General features: G+C 43.1%; 1 protein-coding gene across 4 annotated transcripts in view; it reads right to left on the bottom strand.

The window, feature by feature from the left end:
• RNF157 (ring finger protein 157) overlaps positions 1-20,384 on the bottom strand; it is an 81,231-nt gene that overhangs the window by 19,885 nt on the left and 40,962 nt on the right. For all 4 annotated transcript variants that reach the window (XM_055331070.1, XM_055331079.1, XM_055331097.1 and 1 more), the window contains exons 3-8: positions 8,318-8,406; positions 3,279-3,425; positions 2,700-2,817; positions 2,182-2,248; positions 1,852-1,895; positions 1,447-1,494 (exon numbers count right to left, since the gene is read on the bottom strand). In XM_055331070.1, the coding sequence (XP_055187045.1) occupies positions 1,447-1,494; positions 1,852-1,895; positions 2,182-2,248; positions 2,700-2,817; positions 3,279-3,425; positions 8,318-8,406 (513 nt within the window). The remainder of the gene's footprint in view (positions 1-1,446; positions 1,495-1,851; positions 1,896-2,181; positions 2,249-2,699; positions 2,818-3,278; positions 3,426-8,317; positions 8,407-20,384) is intronic.

The following is a 20,384-nucleotide window of genomic DNA, read 5'->3' on the forward strand; positions in this document are numbered from 1 at the left end:
GAAAGAGGTGAACACATTACAAGTATAGAGGAACAGTAGGACCTTGAAGGGGAGGCTAAGCCCCTCCACCTGCACGAGCCACCCCACTGCCCAGACAGCCAGGGACCCCTCCTGGCCCTATTCCTTAAAATCCCAACTTTAATGCCCACTTGCCCTACACTGGGCCTTTCCTGTTTCTTTGCGTGAGCCCATTCCACCTTCTGCTTCACCTGTCTCACTGGTCCCCTCCCCTAAGACCTAGCTTGTCACTGATTTCATATCTCACGATCCAGCTTGACAGACTCTGTTGCTAATGCCAATTGAACAACAGGAAAATAGATAAACTGTTTACCCTGAGCTACCCTAGCCTTTCCATCCTATCTAGTTGTCCTAGAGAATGAGGCCTCTCCACAAGACAACTCACCAAGGCCTGGCCTTCCCTGGGCTCAGGACGTGTTTTCTCCTCTGCTTCTTACAACTCTTTTTTTTTTAAATTTCATTTATTTATTCATGAGAGACACACACACAGAGAGAGAGAGAGAGAGAGAGAGAGAGAGAGAGAGGCAGAGACACAGGCAGAGGGAGAAGCAGGCTCCATGCAGGGAGCCCAATGTGGGACTCGATCTTGGGTCTCCAGGATCATGCCCTGGGCTGAAGGCGGCGCAAAACCACTGAGCCACCTGGGTTGCCCTCCCTCTTACAACTTATTTCAACCTACTGATTGATTAGATTGGAAAGGATATTATCAACAAATTCATACTAAGGTGTTATTGACTGCTACTGACCTCATGAAGAGGGGAGAGCACTTAACTCCAATGAATGAATAATGCAGAATTTCAGACATCACCCATCTGCAGGGGGGCCTACCAATGCCACTGGCACTACTCTTCCCTCCTCAGTCTCCATGACTGCTCCCACCCCTGCAAGAGTGGGAAAGAAGGGCTGGCACACAGCAGGGGTTAGGACTTCAAGCAGACATACACATAACTTGCTGGTCATTCTGGAAGAGGGCAGATGGCCAGCAAACCTGGGATGTTAGAAAAGCAGTAGTGGGATGAATTAAGCCAAGGGCCCTAACTGGCTCTGAATTGGAGCCCAACACTTTATCCTTTAGTTTGGAATGTTTCTCACCCTGGCATTTTGAATAAAAGAAGCTCTCCCTAAACCTAATGTCAAGAGACAAATCTTGTCCTTTCATTTCTCAAGTCCTTTGCTCAGATAGTGGCTGCCTCAACACCAACAATTCTGGAACAATAAAGACACCAAAAATCAGTATTCCTTTCAGGCCACCCACAGAGTCTCTAACACAAAACCATTTTTTTTTTTTTTACTTTTCTTTGATTTAAAAAAAGGGGGATGGAAGAGAAAGAAGGGTGCTTAGCAAAAAGGAAAAAAGAGAAAGAGAGATTAAAAAAAAAAAAAGAAGGGTGGGGGGACGCCAAAGACCCCTGGCCATCAAATACTTACCACTTGTTTCTGTTTGAGGGGCTTGACACAGAAGGTTCCATCAGTGTGCTGAAATGAAAAAGGACAGTTATGACCGGGAAGGAGGGGCAATAAGGCACCAGGTGTTCTCGTTACTCCTCTCAATTACACTTGCGGGCGATTACAGACTCCTCATACCCGCGGGGTCTTCCAAGTACCCAGTCGGACCCTTCCACGTTAAGAAGAGGAAACCAAGGCTTTGGGAGCTGCAGGTTATGCAAGTTGACAGCAGGGCTGGAACTAGACCCAAACGGAAGGAGCCCCCCACAGGGGACCCTGGCCTCCGAGCTGGACTCATCCTGCTGTGCTCAGGCAGCCAGCTAACAGGACTGCACATGGCCCTGCACAGTTAAATGTAATAAAGTAAGGCCCTGTAAAGTTACTCACCTTTTCAAAAGTGCCCAGCAGTACATGGCAATGGCCAAAATACTCTGAAAAAACAAAAAAATAAAGGCATAGGGATGAAGAGGAGAGCCCAACATCACACCATGATGCCCGTTTACCTTCCCGGATTCCCTGCAACTGGCAAACTAACGCTCTGGGCTGTCAGGAGAAGGGGTGCATTCTGTAACCCAGTGCTGCTCTAGTCAGTCTAAGGAGACTGCCTGCCGGGACACCACAGAGAGGGCATGTTGGTCCAGGGCCACAGTAGCTGCCAGGCCTGTGCACCACAAAAGGGCAACGTGTACAGCAAAAGAAGACAGAAGGTGCCATTACCATCTCCTTCATCCACCACGGCGTGGACCACTAAAGGGTAAACCTCTCGGTCCAGATCAAAGCCAAGCTGAAGACAAAGAAGAGGGATAAAAAAGAAAAAAGACTTAACATGTTGAAATGGCACAGTAGTCCACCAGAGAGGGAGGTGTCGTCAAGAAGCATTCATTTCATCTCTGCTCTTACTCATCAACCTCGTGACCAACTAAGTCTGTTTAATGGAGGCCACCGTTTCTAAAGCCTCGTGGCTATAAAGCCCTCTAACTTGCAGGTTCATTTCTTTGAACGCAGCTTTCTCCAAGTATCTGAGGTGAATGGGCTACTTGGGAGCAGAAAAATGAACGACATTAGGTCCATCTGCTTAAGGGCACGAAGGGGAGCATGGCCTCCAAGCATCCAGGCAGCCCGGGCACTGCTGGCTGCAGTCCTGATGAGGCCCTAGGCCACTCTAGGTCTCCATGAGGAACCTGGTCCTGTGCTTCCTCCCAGCAGCCTGTCACCTCGTCCAGGGGGCAGCTCACCTCCTCCTCTGCCCACTCCGAGGGGTCCACGGTGTGGGAGGGCAAGCAGAACTGCTGACACACCCCTCGCTTATAGTGCACCGTCTCCGACTGGAGGCTGTTGTCTCTGGGGATATAGCTGTTGAGCAAAGAGGGAAAGCAAAGCAAAAGTCAGCATCTAGTCCAGATGGATGGGCCGTTTCCTCTGTCCCATGCCTGGTCCCAATATCAACAGGCTCTAGGTATAAAGAAGAAAAGGAAAGAAAATATTTCCTTTATAATCCATTTCCTTTGCTCTTGCTTGGTCAGGCCACTAAACTTATCTATTCCACCCATATATCCACAGAAATGTAGCTTAATAGATTTTTTTTAAAATAGTATCTCGATGAAATGAAAGGTTTTGGTGCCATCTACCACAGCACAAGATGGCACGATTTGAAGGGGAAAGGTGAGGAGGTGGGGGTCTGCAGAAGAAAATCCAAATTCAGGAGCCAGATCTCACCTGGTGGTAAAAAAGGTTTTCTTCCATGGGTGAGTGTGGAAGGCGTGGACTCTCACGCATCTGGGAAGGATGCGGCTCCCCTGGGCTCTTGTTCTTACCTGGCAATCCCATTCTGGAACTCTTCCGTGGCCTGATAGTAGATGGTGATGGCCACCCGAGCATCAGTGTCAAAGGTGAACTCCACGTTGTAGTGGACTTTAGCTCTGCTGGCCTCTTCTCCAGGGGTCTTCACTTCCTCGGCACACCTAGAGAACCACAAAGACTCAGCATTTTGGGGATTGCAAATCAGTATTTTTAAATTCATTTTTTTACTTTTTTTTAAGATTTTATTTGTTCATTCATGAGACACAGACAGAGAGAGAGAGAGAGAGGCAGAGGCACAGGCAGAGACAGAAGCAGGATCCCTGCAGGGAGTCAGATGTGGGACTTGATTCCAGGACCCCAGGATCATGCCCTGAGCCAAAGGCAGATGTTCAATGGCTGAGCCACCCAGGCGTCCCATATCTCTATTTTAAAAAAAGATTTTTAGAATTTATTTGAGAAAAAGAACGAGAATGAGCAGGAAGGAGGGGCAGAGGGAGAGACAGAGAGAGAAGCAAACGCCCTGTTGAGCAGGGAGCCCAACATGAGGCTCGAGCCCAGGATTCAGAGATTACGCCCTGGGTGGAAGGCAGACACTTAACCAAATGAGCCACCCAAGTGCCCTCTCTCTCTCCTTTTTCTAACTTGATTCGTTGTGAGCTCTTCTCCATGGCCACAGGCTTAGGCCTACATCTTCATTCCAAATGATGGCCAAATACCTCAGGACCACTGTTGTGGAGCATTTAGGTGGTATCTGATAACTTCGAGGAGCTACAATGAACACTTGTACATTGGTCAGACCTTGCTTCCCCCCCCCCCCCCCGTAATCAGAGTTACTAATCATAGTTTACCTAGTTTCCACAAGGCTTGTCACAAAACCAGCAGGCCCCTTCCTCTTCCTCCTCTTCAGAGACCATCTCTACCTCTTTTAGCTGCTCATTTTGGCATTTACCTGCATGTTTCTATAGAACATGCTGGATGATTCTTGACTTTTCAGTTTCAGGCATTATCCACTGACTTTCTACCATGGGAGCCAAGATTTCTTTCTCTTTCACCACGCTGCCCCATATAACTACCCCCCACCCCACCCCACCCCAGCGAATAATGAGCTACATCATGATTCTGGTAGTTCATGTTTGTGTCTGCATTACTGCGATTATATTAATGTGATTCCCAGCTTAGCCACAGAGTAATCTCTGATTATTTTTATTTTCCTACATCAGTTTTTCTTGGGAGTTTATGCTCATTTCCTTTCTCAGTTGCTCAGTTTTCTGTGTCCTTTCTCACTGATCCAAACCCTAGCCCTCAGTTGGCTGGTTAAATCTCTCTGTGTTTAGAGGCTCTGGGTGCTCTGTACATTTAGTCTTCTTGCAGAGGTCCCCTCCAGACCCCAGGCACTCTCTCCCTGCACACAGCCGCCCAGAGCCACCCTCTCCTGTTACCCTGGGGAGTCCTACCTCTTTCCTGCATCTCCTGTCTTCTTCCTCATGATACACTTTCATTGTGGCTGGGCCCCCCTTCCCCACTAGCCTCCTGGAAAAGGATGTGTTGGAGGGATAAATTTTTTGAGATATTTTATTCTATAGTCACACTGCATTGAAAATTTGGTTGAGTAAAGAGTTCCAGGTTATAAATACTTCTAAAAGGCCATTTGAAAGTACTACTACATTATCTCTCAGCTTCTAGTGTTGCTCTCAAGAAGCTATTCCAATTGCTGGTCCTGTTTTCCTTTGATGTAAGATGTCCACCTTATCCATTGAGGTGGGCATTCCAGTGGTCCTTGCAATTTAGCAACTCAGGCCCTCTGGTTCTGGGAAATTTTCTTAAAATTAGTTATGTCATTAATGATGACTTCCTTCCTTCTATATTCTCTGTTCTCTTTCTAGAATCATTAGTTGGATGTGGGGCTTTGTACATAGGGACTCTATTCTTTCTACCTTTCCTTTTCTGTTTTCTGTATCTCAACCTTTTCACCCCACTTTCTGGAATATTTCAACTTTTCCTTCTTCACCCTATTGACTTTTTCATTTCTGCTACCATGTTCTTAATTTCTGAGTCTTTTTTCCTTGTTGATTTGTACTGCCACTTGCCACTATCTTTCATGTATAGGCATCCTTACACATCTAAGAATCTTTGGTTGTCTGCTCATATGTAAGAAATTTAAAACCCCAGAGTCACCTGGGTGGCTCAGTTGCTTGAGTGTCTGACTCTTGGTTTTGTCTTAGGTCATGCATGATCTTGGGGTCCTGGGATGAGCACTGTGTTGGGCTCTGCACTCAGCAGGGAGTCTCCTTCTCCCTCTCCCTCTACTCCTCCCCCTGCTTGCATGCTCTCTCTCTCTCCCAAATAAACAAAATAAAATCTTTAAAAAAAAGAAATTTAAAACCCCTGATTGGAACTCTCCGTGCATGGTGTGGTATGGGGACCCTGGGCTTCCGTAGGGTCTTTGGAGGAATCTTCAAGGCCCATTTCTTTGGTCTTCCCATCTAGGAGGCTCCAATTCCTCAGAGACAGCGTTCCTCTCTTTGGATGAGGGCCTGGGGAGACAGGCTGGAAGGTTCAGCATCCAGTGTACCTGGATTTTTAGTGTACCCCCCCTTTTAGTACTGAGATCAACCTTAGCTGTATCTGGGTCCCCCAAATCCAGAGTCTTTGTTTTAACTTTTCCATTGAAACTCATCTGTCAGGGGAGCCACTGAGGGTGGCTCAGTGGTTTAGTGCCTGCCTTCTGCCCAGGGCGTGATCCTGGAGTCCCGGGATCGAGTCCCACATTGGGCTCCTTGCATGGAGCCTGCTTCTCCCTCTGCCTGTGTCTCTGCCTGTCTCTCTCTCTCTCTGTGTGTGTCTCTCATGAATAAATAAAGAAAATCTTTAAAAAAAAAAAAAGAAAGAAAATCATCTGCCAGCCTTCCATCGGGGTGTGGGGAGGGCAGCTCTGGCTGTGCGGCCTAAAGGAGGGGATCTGATGGCCTCCTCAAAAGGCTTCCTGCCAATCCTCTTCATTTTAGCCATCCACTTCGGCGTCCAGAGGTACTGATACTGCCAATTCCTGAGCCTTTAGGGGCAACAGTTCAACTGGGTGACTCTTGGCTTTTCCTTCTGCTTGCTCAGGATTCTGACTCCGGGGTCTGCTAGGTTATTTAACACTTGCCTTTGTTCTAGTCCCTAAACCACATTGGTGCAGCTCCTTTCCCATCTCCCCAGTTCTTTTGGATTGATGCTTTTAGTGGCTTTTGCTGGAAGCAAAAGATGTTCAATCCTCCATCTTTACCTGGAAATCTATGGATCTGAATCTACCCTATTCCCATAATCTCAGAAAAAGACAGCAAGAACACCATTCACTCTAACAGTTATTGAATAGCAGGTGTTTTTCCTATTATCTTGTTGGAATTCTGACCATGGCCATGAAAGGTGAAGTGTGGTGTCGCTCTCTACAGATGGGAAACTTGAAGCTCGGGACTTATGTGAGCATGGTGCTTGCAGAGCTGGGAAGCAAGCTTGTTTTCGGCTTTCAGGTGGGGTTCTGCTGGCTCTCTGCTGGAGCTGTGGCCAGGCTGCCAGGCTCAGAGGCCAGGGCCAGGACCTCTCTGCAGCTCAGGCCTTTGAGCCATAGCTATCAGGCCATGTGTGATTAAAGAAACAAGGTGCATAGAGTGACCTCAGGAGCCTCAATCCATTCTGCTGCCACAGGAACTGCCCCAGGGAGGAGGAACTACCCTAGGGAGGGCTAGTGCCAGCTGCAGGCTGCTCCTTGGTAGAGCACCTCCATGGCCGCCTAGCCCCCAGAGCAGACTCCAGGGCTAGGGGAATAGTTGGAGAAGCAGTCAAAACTTCTGCTTTGACAAATGAAATATAAAAGTTAAGAAGAAATACAGAAAGTAAATCAGTGGTTGCTTAGGTCTAGAAGAGGGTTTCAGGGAAAATGTGGAGTCATCACTAATGAGTTTATGATCTCTTTTAGGGGTGATAAAATGTTCTCAATTTCTTTTTTTTTAATATTTTATTATTTATTTATGAGACAGAGAGAGAGAGAGAGAGAGAGAGAGAGAGAGAGAGAGAGAGGCAGAGACATAGGCAGAGGGAGAAGCAGGCTCCATGCAGGAAGCCTGACGCGGGACTCAATCCCAGGACTCCGGGATCACATCCTGAGTTGAAGGCAGACACTCAACCACTGAGCCACCCAGGTGTCCCAAAATGTTCTCAATTTCAATGGTAGTGATGATTGCACAACTCTGAATATACTAAAAACCACTGAATTGTACACTTTAAATGAGTGAATTGTACAGTATGTAAGTTGTATCTTAATAAAGTATTAAAACAATGTGTAGAGAGAAGTAAACTTCCTAATGCAAATAGGACTGACCTATACAGGCATAAAATGGACTCAGAGTCATCTTCCTTGTCCATTTAGAAATATCTGGGACCTGTGATTTGCCCTAGCCAAATCTGTCTTCCCAGGGGACCAATGAGCGCATTAGCAGACTGGCGTACTATCTGGAGGGCAGCCTCGGTGTCAAAATTACACTATTTTAGAGCCTACACAGAGAACGCAAGTGTTGATAATAATATTGATGATGATGATTAACCAACCAGCTGAAAGCACAAGTTCCTCAGAGGAAGGACACATGAGGTGATGAGTAAACATAACAATAAAAATAAGGACTTTATATTCCAACTTCAAATATCCCATTTTTCCCTAGGCTTGCTGAAGCATCTGCAAGATTTACTTTTTCCCTCAATAATTCTTCTTTTTTTTAAAAAAATAATAAAACAAGGATAATAAGGACTGCTTCCAGGAAAGGGAAAAGTCCTTCACAAACACAGATGCCAAGTTTTGAATAATCTAGATGTGGGAAGATCTAAACTCCATGGACGGGCGGGGGGTGGGGGGGGTGGCGGGGGGTGGCGGGGGGCTGCTCCATCAGTGCCAAGGCAGGTCACATCCCTGAGGCCCGGGGATCAGACTCCAGACTCTGGGTCTGCCAGGAACAGCTTCCCATGTCTCTGGATCTTGTACCCAGAACCTGGCCCAAGCTCCGCCCCGGTGGGAACTTACTTTACAAGTCTTAGTGTGTCCTTCCGGATGTTGATCAGGCTTCTCAGAGTCTTCACGGGTTCTTGGGGAGGCGGGGCAGCATAGGGAAACTGTCAGAAACAAAGTGGGAGAAGGTAGTGTGTTTAGAGACCAGTCACTGTTCCCCGCTGGTACCAAGCTTCATGGCTGACAAAGAACAGCCTTCTGTAGTTAGATGGGAAGGCACCACACTCTCTTAAGTGAGGACACTGGGACCCGACATGTTAAGTGAATTTGCTCAAGGTCACAGCCAGTGGCAGAATGGGGGATTCGTTTTGGCATCAAGAGGGCTAGATTTATCTGCTTTTTCCATTATAGGCAGCTTATTTGAGTCAGCATTCAAAATGTGGATAACTAATAAAAACTCCTACTGAAGTTCCAAATACCAAAGGACACACTGTGGCCGAGTTAATCACAAAAGGCTTTTCCATCTGACCTGAGACAACAGGGGAGCCAAGACCCGCAAGGGTTTTCCTTCAGTGAAGCCACATGGTGTCTTCGGAATTTAGGAACTGCAAATAAAAGAGCACCCCATCATGTGTACAGAGCTGAGGCTGCAAACAGTGAAGAACAAATTTTCCCTGCAGCTGGTTATATAAAGCAGAGTTCTTGAAAATGTGAGCCAGGAGCTATTTTGAGGTCATCAAAGGTTTATGGTCGTCTGCCGTTTCCCTTACGTTTTCACTCTTTCCCCATTGAGATGTGGAGTTCTGCATGATGATAATGAGATAAGGAAGGGGACATAGTACAAAATTTAAGTGTGTGTGGGGGGGCTTTCAGACACTTAAGAACAATTTTAAATGCCGCCAGTATTCTTCTAGTGTTATCTGGACAATGAACATTCTTTACACATAATTTACAGAAAACCCACCCACCAGTCTTTGTAGCTTGGCAAAACTGCAGTACTCCTAGCTCTAGAAGAGTCTACCTCCTAGTGCTGGGATCAGAAAATAGGACACCCACATGATACTCTAATTGCGCCTTCATAGATTTTTGCTGAATATGGTTCTTTTTCTTGGGGAACATAATTTAACCTATGGTACATCTGATTTTATGTATTCAGTATGATTGCTGATAATTCCCTTGTATGAATGTGACCCTTAAGCACATACATTCAGTCTACCTTATGAGCGTTGGCTTTTCTAATTACAAAGCAATACATGTTCGAGCAAAAAATCTGAAAAACACACAAAAAATACAAATCAGCCACAATTTCACCGCTCAGCAATACCAAAGTTAATACTGCAGAATGTGTCTCTCCCGATAGGAGTCCATCCCCTCATCCATCCATCCATCCATCCATCCATCCATCCATCCAGCTACTCACCTACCCTTCTCTGTATCTAGGCACGGTTTCAAACTGTGCCCACTATTTTATGTTCCTTCTCACTTAGAAAGATGTGGTAAACGTTTCAAGAGTCTACAATCTGGCAATAGGACTACACACATTGGAGAAAGGAGCATACTTTATTTAATTAATTCCATAGTATTCAATGTTTTCCATTAGTTTTACTCTTTTTAAAAATTTTTGTTTTTTGGGGTTTTTTTTGGGGGGGGTTGTTTTTGTTTTTTGCCGATACAAATGTTATGGTGAGTGCCTTGTCCTGATATTTCTGTGTGCTTATTTGATTACTTCCTTAGGACAAATTCCTAGAAGTGGAATTACTGGATCAAAGAGTAAGCATATTTTTAAGACTTTAAAAAATATTTTGCCAAATTGTTCTCCAGAAAGCTGATTCCAATTTTGCTCTCCCACTGGCAGCATATGAGGAAGCTTTTCTATAGGAAAGCTACAATTCTAGTTCAGATCCACTCTGTGGCCCATTTCCCCACTCCCCACTTCCCTAGGCTGTCACACTAAAGGAATTTAAAACAATTTTAAAATAAGCTTAAGCAAAAAGTAATTAGGCAGGAAAATCCGACACAAATGCTAGTCTATTCTAAAGCCAAAATAAATGACTTTGGGATTAAAATTTTTTTCTGGAGTAGCAAAGTTAATCACATTCATTTGCACAGGTACTTGGGAGTTATCCATAACTCCTACCTGAGTTTTTTTCTTTTTTTTAAGGCAATTCTTCCTTCATTCTTCACCCTTTTCCCCCCAAAGAGAAAAATAGAAGGAAAATGAAAAAGAAAGATGAGTGTTCCTCATCTTCCACTTAGAATAATCCCAGAGTCTCAATTCTCTGTCAGAAAGGAACTGACCTCAAAGGTTTGATCCAGTAGTCCCTGAGCAGTCCAAACTTTATTCTCTGCCTGCTAGTCTTTACCTAAAGCCTGTCTTCATTCTGAAAATTGAAACAGAATTCCAGAAACTGCTTTTAGGATCCTTCATGAGGCTGTTCAGTTATGTACTCCAGAATGATATTTGAGAAATGGGAAGGAGTTCCATTAGGCCACCTTGAACTTGAAGCAAGAAGTCAGGATATGCCTTACAGAAGGCTTGGCGGCCTTCCTCCATCTGTGGGCCTGGTGGCATGTTTTGTACTATACAGAAAAGGCCATTTCTTCTCATTGACTGGCCTGGTTGTGCCAGGGTACTTGTCTCTAAGAGAAAACACTCTGGCCCTTCCTTGTCACCACTCACTCTCTAACTCAGTGGATGTTTACAGAGTATCTACTATGTGCCAGGATCAGGCTGGGTTCTTTAGATAAACATTTCTAAAAAATTTTTACTTAATTGTGGCAAAATACACATAATACAAAAATTTTCACCCTCACCACTTTAAGCACACAGTTCAGTGGCCTTAAGTACATTCATATGTCATGCTACCATCACCACCATCCATCTCCAGTTTAGACACATTCTTTTGGGGCACCTGGGTGGCTCAGTCAGTCAAAAGTCTGCCTTTGGCTCAGGTTATGATCCTGGAATCCTGGGATTGAGCCCCATGTCCGGCTCCCTGCTCAGTGGGGAGTCTGTGTCTCCCTCTGTATCTGCTCTCTCTTATAAATAAATAAATAAATAAACAAATAAATAAATAAATAAATAAATAAATAAAATCTTTAAAATAAATAAGTAAATACATTCGTATTTAATATGCTTAACACTAAAACATGCATACAAAATTGTCAGGTCCTTGAGGAACTAAAAAATATGTTGGTTGATTAGACAAATGAAGAGTATCAGTATTAACAACCTTATTTTACAGATAAAGAAACTGAATTCATTATATTTGTGTAATTATTGAAGATCCAGGGCTATTGAGTAGTAGCATTAGGATTTGAACCCAGAATCAGGAGTTGACTCCAAAGCCACATTCATTACCTTGCAGCTGTCTCAGCTAGTGAGAGGCAAGTCTACAGGCTGCTCTGAGCCCCGGAGAACTCTAGAAGCCCAAGGAGAGTGTAGAGTATGACAGTCGTAAACACTTGCTGCAAAAGATATCAAATCCTGTTCAGGTTCTGGAAGCTAGTCGAAACTCTGGATTATATTCTTTTGCTTAGCCAGCAGTACATACAAAAGCTACCTAATGCCACACTCCTTTTAAATTTCAACAGGAGTATCTAAGGTCTTAGAGAAAAGCTTTCTTGGAGCACAGCATGACAAAATCCTTTTGTTTGCAAGATCTAATGGCACCAGCAGAAGGCATGAACGTACATCCGCGGTAAGGCAGTGCCAGAGAACACTTCCAGCAGCAGAAGCAGCCACTGTTCACCTGCTGCCCGAGGTGCTCAAATGCGTGGCACTGACAATTTCTAGAACACAGTGGTTTCTCCTCTAAACTATTTTCAAAGAACAAAGATGTGTACCCATGCATTCAACACTCTCACTTTGCCCTGAATCCCAAGCTGGGCCTGGGATTCAGTGAAGGACTGGGCTCACCCTCTCCTGGTTCTGTCTGTAGGGGGACCAGAGCTATGACTCAGGTACAGCACTCTCTTAGGACTGACCTGCCATGTCTGTACTGAAAATAGCCCAAATCTCAGAATCATTTAATTCCCAAACACCTCAAGTCCAGGAGTAAAGAAAAGGTCAGCCAAATGAACTCTTTCAATGGGCCCCAGGGAACTCCCCATCGAGATTCTGAGTGAATACTGACCAAGTTCCTCTTTGGCCTTTTATCCTAGCGCTCATCAGTTTCCTTTTACTCTTGCCTGACACTGGCCAAGTGCCACCTAGTGACCAAATGAGGAACTGCCAGCTTAGACTGAACGGAAGAAGTGTGGCTGAGTGTGGCTGTGTGTGTACACACACATACAAAATATGTGTATAGACACATTTATGTGCATATATATATCAACCATATAGCCTAGATTATTTTAAACCATTCTAATTTCAAACATTTTGTTAAACTACCCCAACAAGGTGCACTCACATTTTGTTGTAGAAAATATGGTCACAATGCATATGTGGTCATATCTTATTTTAGTTGCAAATGATTGGGCAATTTCCAGTAGTCTATAAAAAGGACTATAGTCATTCAGAAACATAATTAATTAACTTGAATAAAAAGTGTTTTTTTTAATAAAAAGTGTTTTTGTAAAAATATAATTTGCTAACATTTCCTATTAGCTTCAGGCCTAGCCATATGCACACAACATCCTAAATTTGGCCGTCGGGGGCTCTTTGGCATTGGCTACTGTGTCTTTTTGTATGCTTCCATCATTTTTTAGCACTTTCTTACTTTCTAGCACCACAAGATATTCCCATTAATCTTATGTTTTTCTCCAATCCCTGGAATCGATTATGTCTCCAAAGAACCCTGTTTTTGTTTTTATTTTTTCAGAGAAGTCTACTTCATACCATTATGTATTCACTAATCTTTCACTAATGGTCTGTTTCTAGTTTTCACTATTAGAAATAATGATGCCATGAACATTCCTTGAAGGGAATCTTAATAGGAGAAAAGGGGAAAAAATAGGAGAAAGAAGGGTGGAGGAGAAAAACAAATTAAAATGCACTAACTCAGTTTTTACTTAGAAAAGAAAATGCCCCAAATGCCAAATCTCTGCTTCCAAAGAGAAAGGATATTATTTTAGAGAATCTATAATTAAAATAGAAAAGTACTCATTTTATACATTAGCAGACATGTAATATTTGTGCCAAAGAATCAAATAATAGTTACTATGGAAACCAACATCTGGGGTCATATGAATAACTCATTTACAGCACTACACAAACCTTTTCTTTTATAGATTTTAGGGCTTTTATATTTAAATTTCAGTTCCTTTTTATTTGATGTCTGCTTATTTTCTCAGCTTTCTCTACTTCCCCTCTTCTCAGATGTGTAGTGTGTCCAAGACTTACCAGTGGGTATTTTTAGACTGGTGATGCTTTAGAACATTTTCTTAGATCAGTGTCGGGAGAACAGTTTAGTCTCGGCTTGAATGCTGTGAAATGAATACAGATTTGCCTATTTAACCAGCTGCAGCCCTGAGACAGACTGTATTGTGCCTGCTGCAGACCAGAACATCAAATGAGCTATATTTACAACAGTAAAACCCCTTTTCACTCATTTCCCATCCAATCCTCATGGGGAGTCAATCAATCACTAGTGTAGAAAGACTGGTGATCACAAAGCTGACAACACGCAAGACACTCTTTTCACTTATATAAAGATGTGAGGGAGACACTAGGAGGGTGTCACAGGATGACCTTAACACAAAGATGCTTGGTGTTCAGGTTTGGTTACCAAAGGAATCAATCCAAGAAGGCAGTCTATTTATAGTCTGTTAACTCCCTGCAAGGTTCCCTGGCAGGAAGCACACAGGGCCAATGTCATGGCTCTGTGACATCACATCTAATGTTGACCTTTTTCAAAATATTTAAACCCTAGGATGAATATACCCAATTAACCAATTCTCTCCAATCACCCTAATAGGTGATAAGAAAAGCATGAAAAAATCCACTGCAGAATAAAGCATCCACCATAAAATCACACAGATTTAGGTCAATGACCATTGCTATGTACCGCTTTGGTGACAAGTGAAACTTATTCAACTTTCAGTTCCCCACTGATAGAAAGCTCTCACCAAGACACAGCACCCTCTCCCCACCTCCAGCAGGACCAAGATAAAGCACAACCCACTCATACTGTGCTTCTAAAATAAAAGTACCTTCCTGAGGATGAGCTGTTTTTAGATATAAAGGATTTTGCCTAACACTACCTAATTTTAAGGGGGGTTAAAAGGGAAAAAAAGAAGTACTTTTATTAAAGCGACACAGTCATCTTTTTCCTTCAGCAAGTTGGTAAATAATGACTAATGGTCAGAGAAACTATTCCTTACAGACAAGCACTCCATTCTAGACGTCTGACTTCCGGATTTCATCTGGTCAGAAGACCCACAACCCAGCACACAAATAAGAATCCACTTTTCATTTAAGAGAGTTTGAAATTCCTGACACTATCTGTAAAGAATGTGCCCAGAGAGACAAGCACCAGTATTCGTCGAAACAGGTATTTAAAAATATACAGCACATATTTTTTCTTTCCCCAAAGAAGCGTATGAATGTTCTAATGTCACCAAGTGTTAGTTTTCCAGTCATTTTTCAACAGGCCAATTACTAAGACGGGCAAGGGGAACAAAGTCTTCTTCATTCCATATTTCAAAAACAAAAAACCATAAGCTAGTCTTCAAATTGAAAAACTGCAAGCTGTCTTTCTGGGCTCGCACTGAAATATACTGACTCTAAACAACATAAATAAGGTCCAAGATTAATTATAAGAGCTGTTAAGTCTCCTCTCATAGTCCTGGAAAGAAAATATGCTCTGGCTTGAGAAACAGAATAACAGTATGAAATACAGAAAGTTAAGTTTACAAGCCAATCGACTGCAGGATTCTCAGCCCTGGCAAGGTCTGGTCACTTTGGCTAGGCTCTCTATTTGCAGATATAGCCCTAGGGAGAAAGCCATTATTCTGAATCAGTAACCTTATTGAGATTTTATTTTCTTTAGCTAACCATGAGATTCGGAAATCCCATATAATGAGAATAAACTAGTATACAATAAAAACCTATAGCATATGTCTTGGTAACTTTCATTTCTAAGTTATTAATATTATGATCTGTATTCTGCAGCTAATTTAACAAGGTGACATTTGTTCCACCTTGCCCTGCAAAACTTCTGAGAGCTCTGATTATTCTTTGGTCACCCTTTAATAGCAGTAAATACTCAAGGTTATATAACCCAACTGAGCTACTTTATTTGGTTCATATGAAAGCGTAAGCTCATTTAAGTTCTCTATATAGTGAAATCTAGCAGCTAGAACTATAACCTTTATGTCCTAAGATGGTGAATCTCAGAGACAAGATGCACATACTACAATATGCCATGTGCAGAGTCTGACTCCAAGGTTGATTTTTGTCACTGGCTTCCCTGCATCCTGTTCCAGCACTTCCTTGGCTCCCTACCTGAGATCTCTACATCTCCCCATGTCTGCCACCTGTTACCCCTCAGCCCATCCTTGCAAATCTCCACTCCTTCAGCCACATTCTTTAACACCTCTAATTTTCCTAACCTCAGCTACTATGTCTCTATGGCTCTTCCTCTTTTTACTGATTTCCCACATGCTATTAAGACTTGAGCTTCTAGGCAGCCCGGGTGGCTCAGCGGTTTAGCGCTGCCTTCAGCCCAGGGCCTGATCCTGGAGATCCGGGATCGAGTCCCACGTCGGGCTCCCTGCATGGAGCCTGCTTCTCCCTCTGCCTGTGTCTCTGCCCAGCCCCTCTGTGTGTCTCTCATTAATAAATAAATAAATATATATATATATATATATATATATATATATATATATATATATAAAGACCTGAGCTTCTGATCATCTTTCAGGCCTTATCGGGTGATTCCAGCTCATGAAGAATAAATAGGTCTCCAACCACTAACCATAAACCTTCTGAGACTATAAATAGCCAAGTTCCAAGTTTAAACAGGGTACAAAACAAAGATAGTACAATGGATAATAGTTCCCTAAGAAGCAATACATGGCCACATCTAACATAATTAATTTGCGTCCTAGGATTGTAATTCCTGGCCTTTAATGCAAAGATTCCTTTTTTTTTTTTTTAAGATTTTGTTTATTTATTTGAGAAACAGAGAATAAGAGAGCATGAGCGGGGTGGTGAGGGGCAGAGAGAGAAGCAGACTACCATCGAGCAGGGAGCCCGACGTGGGACTTGATCCTGGAACTCCCAGATCATGACCTGAGCTGAAGGCAGACGCTCAACTGACCAAGCCACCCAGGCCCCCCAATGCAAAGATTCTGTAAGTGCTAGTTAATGATCTGTTAAGAAAGTATAGCTCTGTAATTAAGCGGGATGTCAAAAGTTCAGCAAGAGGATTTAGTGACTGGCTTCTAACAAATAAATTATGGAAAAGTAAAGATGTATAGTGGGTAAGCTTGACAGACACCACCTTGACCAAGTGATCAAGGTCACCATCAGCAGTAACAAGTCACCAGCTATCATGGACCTCTGAGATGAGGCAATCAGAGGAGCACTTACCTCTGTGGTATTCTTCCCCTAAATCCCTGCTCTAATCGCAAGAAAACAGCAGAAAATCGAAATCAAGGGAAGCTCTACAAAATACCTAACCAGTACACTTCCGAATTATCAAGGTCATGAAAAATAAGGGAAAACCAGGAAACTGCCACAGATTAAAGGGGGTGAGGAAATGTGACAAGAAAAGGTGAGGGGGAATCCTGGATTCTATTCGGAGCTGGAAAAGAGAAATGAGTGGAAAAACTAGTGTAATCCTAATAAAGTCTAGTGTGGGCTTGGGTTTTTTTGTTTTTGTTTTTGTTTTAGGCTTTTTTGGGGGTTTTTTGGTTTGGCTTTTTTTGCGTGTGTGTGAAAAGAAAGCTGAGTAAAGTCTGTAGTTTTAAAAAATAGTAAAATACCTATGCTAATTTTTAGTGGATTAAATGTACCATAGTCGTTTAAAAGGTTAACGTTAGCAAAAGCTGGATGAAGGGTATATGGGAATTCTCTACTACCGATGCCACACAATTATTAAAAAAAAAAAAAAAAAAAGAGGTTCAGCAAGAGAAATGCTGAGATGCAATGGAAAGCAGAAGATCTCAAAATAGAAGGCGTAGGTCTTGGCTCTTGTACTACTGGTTGTATAATTTCTGACAAATCACGCTACCTCACTAAGTCCCCACTTCCTTGCCAGTAAAATATGTTTAATATTAGCTACCTCATTATTGGAGTGATTAACGGCTGTCCAATTAGGAAAACAGAAACCACATTGGTCATTTTAATGGAGAGAATTTAATATAAGGCCCTGATTCAATAGGCATAAAACAAGAGAAGGGGATGCTGAACATCTGAGGGAGTGACCTCAGGAAGCAGCTCCCTCCCCTTGGGGCTGAGGGAATAGAGGGGAGTGGTGGGGGTTTTCAGATCCCAGAGGCTGGCTGAAGCTAGGGCTCAGAATTCTTCTTTTTGAATATAGTTGACAGAAAGAAACTGAAGAGGACACAGATAGATGGAAAGACAAATATTGCATCCTCATGGATTGGGAGATTCAATTTTGTTACAACGTCCATATTACCCACGCAATCTACAGATTCAGTGCAGTGGGTCTTTCTGAGGTGGGTCCTTCTCCTACTCCAGCTCTTCCAGTGTCCCTGTTGGTGGAGCCTGGTGGGGAGCAGTGGGTGATGGAGAAATATGACCCCTGGGCCCCAGGCCCAGCATCTGGGGGTGGTGAGGGGCCAGGAGACAATGGCTTAGCTATTTAACTGTGAAATAACTTTGTACACCATCACCTCTGCCTACTGGTACTTATTACTATCATTACTTCTATGGAGTGCTGAGGCCAACCGCATGCTTTCCTCTTTCTTTTAAACATATTTTAAGGTATGGGTTAGCTGAGGGTATACACTGCTGGTGTTTACAGCATTTAAAATTTTAATAAATAGAATATATGGCTAGGAACTACATTCTCTTCTATTATTATGGCAACCTTTACTGCAAAGCTCGTTTATTGGTATACTGCCTTCTAAAGATCAAGCACCTATCTGATTGACTTCTGTAATCATCAGGGCTGCTATTTTACTCAATGGGCCTGGCAAGACCATTTTATTTTTTATTTTTTTTAATATTTTTTTAATTTTTTTTTATTTATTTATGATAGTCACAGAGAGAGGGAGAGAGAGAGGCAGAGACACAGGCAGAGGGAGAAGCAGGCTCATGCACCGGGAGCCAGATGTGGGATTCGATCCCGGGTCTCCAGAATCACGCCCTGGGCCAAAGGCAGGCGCCAAACCGCTGCGCCACCCAGGGATCCCGGCAAGACCATTTTAGAAAATGCAATAAGTGTGCTTCTTGGGGACACTATTACATAATGTAATGAACTGTTATTTGACTCAGAAGTCTTGGTTTTTGGGGAATCCCTGGGTGGCTCAGCGGTTTGGCACCTGCCTTCAGCCCAGGGCATGATTCTGGAGTCCCGGGATCGAGTCCCGGGATCGAGTCCCAGGATTGAGTCTCACATTGGGCTCCCTGCATGGAGCCTGCTTCTACCTCTGCCGGTGTCTCGGCCTCTCTCTCTCTGTGTCTCTCATGAATAAATAAATTTTTTAAAAAAGAAGTCTTTGGCTTTTATAGAATTTGTAGAACAGTTTCACTACAAACTAAGGCTACTATGCATATCTTTAAAAGCTGAAAAAAAATTTTTTCTTTGAAATGCAACAGCAATAAGCATAGTTTCCCGTAAGGTGGCGTGTATGATGACAACAGGAAGCAGAGGTGAGAGTATGTACATTTAGCTTCAGTATGTTTCAAAGAAATTTCGAGGAAATTCCTACAATACAGATGCTTTAGTTTCACTGCTGAATACCACAGCAGATCTTTGTGTTCTGGTTTAAGAAACAGCATTAAACAACAAACCACAAGTTCAAGTGTTTTAGTGCCACTTTCCAAGTCAGCAAAACTTAAGGTCATAAAGTTCCTTTCTCAGAGCTTCTGTGAAACTGTGCAACTCGTGTATCATGTCCTCCCCATGTGTGTATATGACTGATCTTCCTGCGAGATTATAAACTCGAGGAAAAAATTCATGTCAGAGTTGTCTTTGTTTCGCATAGAGTGATTAGAACAGAACATGTAGAAGATAGAGATAGATATCTGTAGCATGAATACATGAATAAGATCTTCAGAAGAGCACAGCATGTGGCTGCGATGACTCTCAGGGTTCTGAATAATTGCCCCTCGGGCAAAATGGCCAGCTGGGACTAATAATGTTCACAAAATAACTGGAAAACACACACTAGCAAGTGTTTTTTAATAAAGAGTTTGTGCATCAATATGTATTAGCTTTAACTAGAAGCTAAGACCCACTGGTCTTGCCAGTGAACTGCATGCAATACCAGAGAATGAAAATGAGATTATTTAATAAAGTGGTGGCACTACCAGGGTCTGGAAGACCCAGTGTCGGGCCTCAGTTCTTGCACTTACTGATAAGTGAGACTTCGGTGAGTAATTTATCGTCTCTGGGCATCAGTTGCCTCATCTGTAAAATGGGATTTATAGCCTTTATCTATCTACGAGAGTGGTTAAAATCAAATAAGAAATGTTTTCTTTTAAGATTTTATTTATTTGAAAGAGAGAGATGAGCCAGAGAATGAGAGCATGAGCAGGGAGGAGAGGCAGAGGAAGAAGCAGACTCCCTACTGAACAGGGAGCCAAATGTGGGGCTCAATCCCAAGATCCAGGATCATGACCTGAGCCAAAGGCAGACACTTAATGCACTGAGCCACTCAGGCACCCCAAGAAATGTTTTAAAGATCATACAGTGCTATGAAAATACTGGTGATCATTTGATTATCATTAGTGATAATACTATCTTCTTCTTTTTTTAAAAGATTTCATTTTATTTATTCATGAGAGACACACACAAACACAGAGAGAGAGAGAGAGAGAAAGGCAGAGACACAGGCAGAGGGAGAAGCAGACTCCATACAGGGAGCCTGACGTGGGACTCGATCCCAGGTCTTGAGGATCACACCCTGGGCTGAAAGCGGCGCTAAACCGCTGAGCCACCCAGGCTGCCCCTATCTTCTTTTTTTTTATACTTTTTTTAAAATTTATTTATGATAGTCACACAGA

This window comes from Nyctereutes procyonoides, unplaced genomic scaffold, assembly GCF_905146905.1.
Source record: "Nyctereutes procyonoides isolate TBG_1078 unplaced genomic scaffold, NYPRO_anot_genome, whole genome shotgun sequence".
NCBI classification, from domain to species: Eukaryota; Metazoa; Chordata; class Mammalia; order Carnivora; family Canidae; genus Nyctereutes; species Nyctereutes procyonoides.